The 8,466-nt window shown below is 53.9% G+C and overlaps 1 protein-coding gene across 1 annotated transcript; it reads left to right on the top strand.

Moving 5' to 3' along the window:
• Positions 1 to 2,770: 2,770 nt before the first annotated feature.
• Positions 2,771 to 6,570, top strand: DNAJB1 (DnaJ (Hsp40) homolog, subfamily B, member 1). The gene is made up of 3 exons (XM_011953214.1): positions 2,771 to 3,193; positions 4,282 to 4,862; positions 5,161 to 6,570. Exons 1-3 carry the CDS (start codon positions 2,983 to 2,985, stop codon positions 5,389 to 5,391), a joined length of 1,023 nt encoding a protein of 340 aa, XP_011808604.1. The 5' UTR covers positions 2,771 to 2,982; the 3' UTR covers positions 5,392 to 6,570.
• The last annotated feature ends 1,896 nt before the right edge of the window (positions 6,571 to 8,466 follow it).

The following is an 8,466-nucleotide window of genomic DNA, read 5'->3' as shown; positions in this document are numbered from 1 at the left end:
ACGCCTGGCTAATTTTTGTATTTTTAGTAGAGACAGGGTTTCACCATGTTGGCCAGGCTGGTCTCGAACTCCTGACCTCAGATGATCCGCCCACCTCAGCCTCCCAAAGTGCTGGGATTACAGGGGTGAGCCACCGTGCCTGGCCTATGGTGAGAAACTTTAGAACAACCAGAAAGTTCCACCCAGAGCCATGTTAAGGTCTTTGGAGGCTGCTGCAATTGTAATTCTAAATTAAATTTACATTATAAAATAATAGCTTGTAAGTATAAAGTCACAAGCTCTGGGTTTTTCCCCATAATGTTCCTGATAGTTATTTGAGTTTTTTATGTGGAGGCTCAGGGTCTCACTGTCACCCAGGCTGGAGTGCAAGTGGCACAATCATAGCTGACTACAGCCTCAATTCCTGGGCTCAAGTGATCCTCCTGCCTTGGCCCACTGAGTAGCTGGGACTACAGGCTCACATCATTGCACCCAGCTAATTTTTTTATTTTTAATTTTTTTGTATAGATGGGGTCTCACTATGTTGCCCAGGCTGGAACTCCTGGCCTCAAGTGATCCTCCCGCCTCAGCCTTCCAGAATGCTGGGATGACAGGCATGAGCCACTGTGCCCAGCCTAGTAACTTTTTAAAAAATATCAAGTTCTCTCTCCCCATAATTGCTTCAGGACCCCTGCTCAAGTATGGTTCTCAATGTCTAGGGAATTTCAGCCCCATCCTCCCGGGTTGCCCAGTTGTAGTCCAGAGTTCTTGCTGATGCAGTTACCTCGGAGGTCAGTGAGTGGGCAGAGAGAACCAGATCCGCCTGCTGGATGCTCCTGATAGTTATTTATGTAACTATCCGCCATGATGCTCCTGATAGGTATTTATTTAACTTTTTATGGGGAGGCTCAGGGTCTCACTGTCACCCAGGCTGGAGTGCAAGTGGTACAATCATAGCTGACTGCAGCCTCAAATTCCTGGGCTCAAGCAATCCTCCCGCCTCAGGAGGCAGGAGGATGGTCTTCTTCCTCAGGAGTCCCTGTCTGCCCAGGGGCAGCTGTCACTGGAAGCTTCTAGCTGTGATACTGCCAGGAATGGGGTGATGGCTGAAGGGCCCACCACTAAGAAAATGGTTAGTCACCCCTTTGACAATGCTTCCTTTGTGCCATGCCTGTTCCGAGCACTTTGCAAATGTTGACTCATGTAGACTTCAAAGCCCTCATGATGTGGGCACAACTGCTATCCTCATTCCTCATTGTGCCGATGAGGAAGCTGAAGCAAGCAATGGCTAAGTAACTAACCCAAGGTTACCCAGCCGGGAAATGCTGGAGCCGGGAATAAGCCCAGCTATCTGGTTCCAGAGTCAGTGTTACATGGCTCTGACCTCCCAGGCAGTTCTTCCAGGAACCTCCCTCACTTCCCAGGGACCTTCCTAGGTGGAACCCCTTTCTGAGCCTCCTTTTCCCATCAGCCCTGTCCTTGACCGAGGCAAGCCAGACTTTCAGAGCCAAACGCGATCATGTTGCCTACAATTGAGGAAACAGAGGCCTTGAAAGGTGTGTGATACACCTATGTCCCCCCAGATCATAAAGGTAGTTGTGGGAGAAAAAGAAGCACGTGTCTAAGAACGGGGAATATTTATGAGGTTCTCACTGCATTCCAGGCACTGGAGACCCAATGCAGACAGGACCTGGCCCCTGCCCAGGTGGCGATCTCAGACTGGGAGGGAGGACACATTGAAAGCCAAGAAACAAAATAAATTTCTAATTTAGCAGCAAGTGCTCTTCAGAGGGCAGTAAAGTGAAGAAGGCGGGACTGGGAGGACCTTGGGAGGTGAGCTTTCGTCCAGATCCTCACCTCGCTTTAGGAGGTGAGAACAGGGGCAGTCTTCTGTCCCAACATCCTTGTCCCCACAGTTGGGAGAATAGCGCTTGTGGATTGTTTGTTCATTTTGTTTTATTTTACTTATTTTGTTTATTTATTTTATTTATTTTGAGACGGAGTCTCGCTCTGTCGCCCAGGCTGGAGTGCGGTGTCGGGATCTCGGCTCACTGCAACCTCCGCCTCCCCGATTCAAGCTATTCTCAGGCCTCAGCCTCCTCAGTAGCTGGGATTACAGGTGCGTGCCACCACGCCCGGGTAATTTTTGTATTTTTAGCAGAGACGGGATTTCTCCATGTTGGCTAGGCTGGTCTCGAACTCCTGACCTCAAGTGATCCGCCCACTTAGGCCTCCCAAAATGCTGGGATTACAGGCGTGAGCCACTGCGCCCGGCCTGTTTGTTCATTTTAAAAAGAAACGGAGTCTCTTTATGTTGCCTAGGCTGGTCTCCAACTCCTAGGCTCAAGAGATTCTCCTGTCTTGGCCTCAGGAAGTGATGGAAATTACAGTCGTAAGGCTCCGTGTCAGGTTCTCTTATTGCCATATTGTAGAAAGAAAGAGACCCCTGGGTTAGGCAGACTCGGGTTAGGTAGTTCGTCTGGCGTCACCCAGCGGAGGCCCACCGCAGGTCCCGCGAGACAAGGGCTGGAAGGTTTATCACCTCCTGGGGAAAGGACAGGGTAGTCCCAGGCCCCACCCCTTCCCGGAACATCACTTTGGAGACGGCTCCTGACCCACTGACCCAGGCGGGGGGCGGGACGCAGGGTCGCTGGGGCGGTGCAGAGAGTGAAAGAAGGTCGCGATTGGCTCGTCCCGGAAGGTGGGCGGGGCCTCCTCCGACCTGTGCGCGCGCCGCGGGGAGGTGTTGTCGAGGGCGGAGAGGGAGGGGGCGTGGCCCGCGCTGGCGGCCGTTGACGGCAAAGCCCCGCCCCGGATGTCGCGTGTCGCGGAAAGGGTGGCGGCGATTGGCCGGCGCCGCGAGCGGGGGGGCGGGGCGGAAGGTTCTGGAGGGGGCTGGCGGGCTCTGGAAGCTTCCGCCGGACGGGTATATAGAGTCCAGGACCGGGCGGCGGCGGAGCCGGGGGACGGCGACAGCGGGTCGGCGGGCCGCAGCGGGGGGTCATGGGCAAAGACTACTATCAGACGCTGGGCCTGGCCCGCGGCGCGTCGGACGAGGAGATCAAGCGGGCCTACCGCCGCCAGGCGCTGCGCTACCACCCGGACAAGAACAAGGAGCCTGGCGCCGAGGAGAAGTTCAAGGAGATCGCCGAGGCCTACGACGTGCTCAGCGACCCGCGCAAGCGCGAGATCTTCGACCGCTACGGAGAGGAAGGTGTGTGCGCGCGGCCAGGGGCGCGGTCCCGCCGTTTGACAGGGAAACCGAGGCATACCGGCCCCTCTCGGCGGCCCCCCGGGAAGGATGCCCCGGGCCCGGGGACCGAGCTGCCCCGCCCTCCGGCCGCTCGGGCCTCCGCCCTTGGATTGGCGGCCGTGCGGTGGGAGGAGGAGCCTTGGCCCAGCCGCTCGCCCAGAAGCTTCTAGCATGTCTGGGGCTGCCCCTCCCCGGGCGCCTCTTCCCGCGGCCCCGAGCAGCCCAGGGGTGCGGTGCAGGGGGGTAGAGGAGCCGGGGGTGACGACGGGGACGGCACGGCGGAGCCTGCTGCGGACCCGGGCTCACCTGGGCTTAGCCGGCGGGGTCCACAGGGCGGCGCCTCCGGCTCAGCTGCGGGGCGCGGGGCTGTAAATGCAGGCGCCGACCCCGCTCGCGGGCCTGGGGGCTGGGCTGGGATGATTTCCGGGAAGTGATGACTTGGTCCCTGCCGGGCACGCAGTAGGCAGCGGCCGCCTAGGTGCGGAGAACTGGGCCGCCTGGGGGTTGAGGGGGAAGGAGAGCGGGGCTTTTTGTCCCTGTGCCCCTTGATGACTCAGGCTGGCTTCTGGGCTTGATCTGGAACTGACTTTTTATGCAAGGATGGTGGCAGTGAATGCTAGTGTGAGGATTTAAAAACTCTCCATCTTTTTTTTTCCTTATTTTTGCTCTTCGTACACATCAGTAGTCCTAAAATGTTGGAAGTAAATACCGAAAGCCGACCCTGGACCGTGTGTCTTTAGCCATCCCTTGGTGACATTGCCAGGAGGATGGGTCAGTCCAGGAGTGGCAGGGCCCAGGTGACACCTGTAGGTGGACACCTAACCGCATGAGTCCTTTTCCACTGTCAGGCTATGCGGAAGTACTTGGTGGTGGGGGGGCGTCTCTGTTGCTGCAGTGAAGGGTAGAAGCTTGGGGTTCTTCCTTGCTCTCCCCTGGCAGGCTAAAAAAAGTTCCTCCCCCATGGCTTCCAAGCCTTTTTCCCCCGTAAGGGAAGCTCGAGAGGGAGTCTGCTGTTCAGCCATCTGACTGCTTCTAATTTTGCTTTTCAGGCCTAAAGGGCAGTGGCCCCAGTGGCGGTAGCGGCAGTGGTGCCAATGGTACCTCTTTCAGCTACACGTTCCATGGAGACCCTCATGCCATGTTTGCTGAGTTCTTCGGTGGCAGAAATCCCTTTGACACCTTTTTTGGGCAGCGGAATGGGGAGGAAGGCATGGACATTGATGACCCGTTCTCTGGCTTCCCTATGGGCATGGGTGGCTTCACCAACGTGAACTTTGGCCGCTCCCGCCCTTCCCAAGAGCCCACCCGAAAGAAGCAAGATCCCCCAGTCACCCATGACCTTCGAGTCTCCCTTGAAGAGATCTACAGCGGTTGTACCAAGAAGATGAAAATCTCCCACAAGCGGCTAAACCCCGACGGAAAGAGCATTCGAAACGAAGACAAAATCTTGACCATCGAAGTGAAGAAGGGGTGGAAAGAAGGGACCAAAATCACCTTCCCCAAGGAAGGAGACCAGACCTCCAACAACATTCCAGCTGATATCGTCTTTGTTTTAAAGGACAAGCCACACAATATCTTTAAGAGAGATGGCTCTGATGTTATTTATCCTGCCAGGATCAGCCTCCGGGAGGTAAGGTGCCAGGTGGGGCGGTGTCTGTAGAGAGCGATGGCTGCTCTTTGAAGCAGTTTATTTAGGATTTGCTGAACACGTGTTGGGTGTGTGGCGCTTGCCAGGCTTGGGGCATAACAGTGAACGGGACTGATCAGGGTGCTGTTCTGGAGCTTTCATGGTAGGGACATGTAGATTTGGGGGCCAGGCGTTGGCTGCAGAGGCCTGATGAGTCTTACTCTATGCCAGATGGTCTCTGGGCAAGAGCTGAGCCTCTTGAGCCAGCTTCCATCTAATGCTTATCCCTTTGCTTTTCAAGGCTCTGTGTGGCTGCACAGTGAACGTCCCCACTCTGGACGGCAGGACCATACCCGTCGTATTCAAAGATGTCATCAGGCCTGGCATGCGCCGAAAAGTTCCTGGAGAAGGCCTCCCCCTCCCCAAAACGCCTGAGAAACGTGGGGACCTCATTATTGAATTTGAAGTGATCTTCCCCGAAAGGATTCCGCAGACATCAAGAACCGTACTTGAGCAGGTCCTTCCAATATAGCTGCCAGAGCTCCCCACAGACTGACCAGGGACCTTTCCAGAGCTCAAGGATTTCTGGACCTTTCTACCAGTTGTGGACCATGAGAGGGCGGGAGGGCCCAGGGAGGACTTTCATACTGCTGAATGTTTTCCAGAGCATATATTACAATCTTTCAAAGTCGTACACTAGACTAAAGTGGTTTTTCGAGCGATAGGGCATCAGGTGGTGGGAACAGCAGGAAAAGGCATTCCAGTCTGCCCCACTGGGTCCGGCAGCCCTCCCGGGATGGGCCCACATTCTCCTCCTCCAGTCCCTGTCCAGGGGTGAGAGGCAGACCAGCAGCTGGACTTTTGATCCCTCTGTGTCCCTTTGCTTCTGACTGGTAGATAATGTCGACCTGCTGTCTTGGTTCCCAGACCCTGTACACTCCTCTGTTTTCTGTTGTGTGATCAGTTCGTGATTTATTCTGTATTTGTCTCCCATGTCTTGCTCTTCCCCTGGAGAATTCTGTCCTCTCTTTGGCCATCTCAAATTGAGAACCTAAACTATTCCTGCAGAACTGCCTGGCTGGCGCCCACAAGCAATACCTCTTGTTCCAGCAGGACCAAGGGAACCAGCCTCCAGCAAGTGACTCCAGCAAGTGCAGCCACCTCTGCCTTGAGTGTCCGGGAGCCTGGCCCCAGCAAGGGCCCTCCTGACCTCTGGCTGTAGTGAAGCTGAATGTCCTCACTTTGTGGGTCACACTCTCTATTTCTGTAAGGCAATCTTGGCACACCTGGGGCTTACCAGTGGCCCAGGTAATTTTTTGTTTCATGGACTATGGACTCTTTCAAAAGGATCTGATCCTTTTGAATTTTGCACAGCCCTAGATATAATCCCTTTTGATAAAAGGGTCTTTGCTTCTGATTACAGGAGCACTGTGGAACGTCTGTAAATATGTTATTTTATAATTCCATGTATAGTTGGTGTACACTCAAATAAAACTGTCCCGGGCAGCCACTGCTCTCTGTATAGGGCCATAATGAAATTCTGAAGAAATCTTGGGGAGGGAAGGGGAGTTGGAACAAATGTCTGTTCGCTGGAGGCCAGTCTGGTGCTCAGACCTTTAGACTCATTGTAAGTTGCCACTGCCAACATGAGACCAAAGTGTGTGACTTGTCAATGCAGCGCGACAGCATTAAAGACTGATGCTAAACCTCAGGGGAGCGGTCCTGCGACTCTGTTTGAGGGTTCTGCTGGTTTTGGGGGTGGACTGGGGACCTGGGCATCCGTCCAAATGCAGTCAAGGTGGGAGGGTGGGATGGGCGGGAGGCAAGTACCCTGCAAGGGAAAGGTAAATCTCCCTTCCTGGGCCGTAAGTGGGTTGGAGAACTTCCACCCAGACTCTGGGTCCAGGAAACCAGAGACCCAAGCACAGTGGCCTTGGGGATCATTTTTTTGTGAAGGTTGCAGTCAAAGTAGAGGTGCGGGGAGGCAGGGTCTGGCTCCTAATTCCCCTGCCTTTCTTCAGGGCCCCTGGCTTTTTCAGTGGACCTTGGCTCTGGGGCCAAGGGGCCAACCCAGGGTTTGGCGTCTTAATTCCCTATCACTCCTGTCCTGCTAGAACTCCTGTCCTGTCCAGCTATTTATGGGACTGAGGCAGGAGGATCACTTGAGCCCAAGAGGTGGAAGCAGCAGTGAGCTGTGTTCGTGCCACTGCACTCTAACCTGGGTGACAAAGTGAGATCCTGTCTCAAAGAAAACTAAAACACAATATCCAAAAGTCAAACTGGGCCAGGCGCAGTGGCTCACACCTGTAATCCCAGCACTTTGGGAGGCCAAGACGGGCAGATCACCTGAGGTCAGGAGTTTCAGACCAGCCTGGCCAACATGGCGAAACCCTGTCTCTATTAAAAATACGAAAAAATTAGCCGGGCGTGGTGGCACGTGCCTGTAGTACCAGCTACTCAGGAGGCTGAGGAAGGGGAATCACTTGAACCTGGGAAGCAGAGGTTGCAGTGAGTGAAGATCCCACCACTGCACTCCAGCCTGGGTGACAGAGCAAGGCTGTTTCTCAAAAAAGTGTCAAGCTAAGAGTTGCTTTCCCTTCCCACTGAAACAGTTTAAGTGCTGAAAACAGTCTAGGGGCAGCCCTGCCAGTCCAGGAGAACTTTCTGTGATGACTAGAATGTTGTATGTACCATTTATTTAAACATCTTATAAATTCAATAAAAACAGAATCAGTTCCTCAGCCCTGCCACACTTCAGTTGCTCAGCAGCCACACATGTATGTGGTCAGTGGTAACCTGTTGGGCAGACTCAAGTCTAGAGGGTTATTCCCCAAAGACATTGCAGGGGTGACTTTGAACAGCAGCCACATTAAGCCAGGAGACACCACCCCGATCAGGAGGTGACCCTGGAATATCAGAGCTAAGAGATGTTTACCAAGGTATCCCAGGCACCAAGGTCACATTTATTGTGGAACTGACCTGACCTCATTGGTGACACAAATCCCAGGGCTGCCATCCCCACCCCCAAGTCTCCATTATACATCAGGTCCCTGTGAACTGCATACTGACGTGTCACAAACACAAAAGTGCACAAAGCCTTAAGGTATGGAACTTCACAAAAAACACGGCCCAGCAACCTACCAGGTGGCAGTGTGAGGAATGGGGCAGTGGATTTTGAGGGCAAAATCTTAGTGGTAATAGGACCCAAAGACCTCTCACACATACATTTTTTTGCTCAAAAGCCACTACTTGGCTTATCTTGGTCAGATATCTGGTGCACCCACATGCAAACTTTTCCCAAAGTTTTTCAGATAGAGTCTCACTCTATCACCCAAGCTGGAGTGCAGTGGTGTGATCTTGGCTCACTGCACCCTCCACCACCCAGGTTCAAGCGATACTCAGCCTTCCGAGTAGTTGAGATAACAGGCGTGTGCCACCATACCCGGCTAATTTTTGTATTCTTAGTATAGAGATGGGGTTTCACCATGTTGGCCAGGCTTGGCCTCAAACTCCTGACCTCAAGTGATCGGCACCCCCTAACCCTCACAAAGTGCTGGGATTACAGGCGTGAGCCACCATGCTCAGCCTTTTTTTTTTTTTTTTTTTT

Source organism: Colobus angolensis, unplaced genomic scaffold, assembly GCF_000951035.1.
Source record: "Colobus angolensis palliatus isolate OR3802 unplaced genomic scaffold, Cang.pa_1.0 Scaffold36, whole genome shotgun sequence".
NCBI lineage: Eukaryota > Metazoa > Chordata > Mammalia > Primates > Cercopithecidae > Colobus > Colobus angolensis.
Note: the sequence above shows the minus strand (reverse complement) of the source record. Positions and strands in the feature narration are given on the sequence as shown.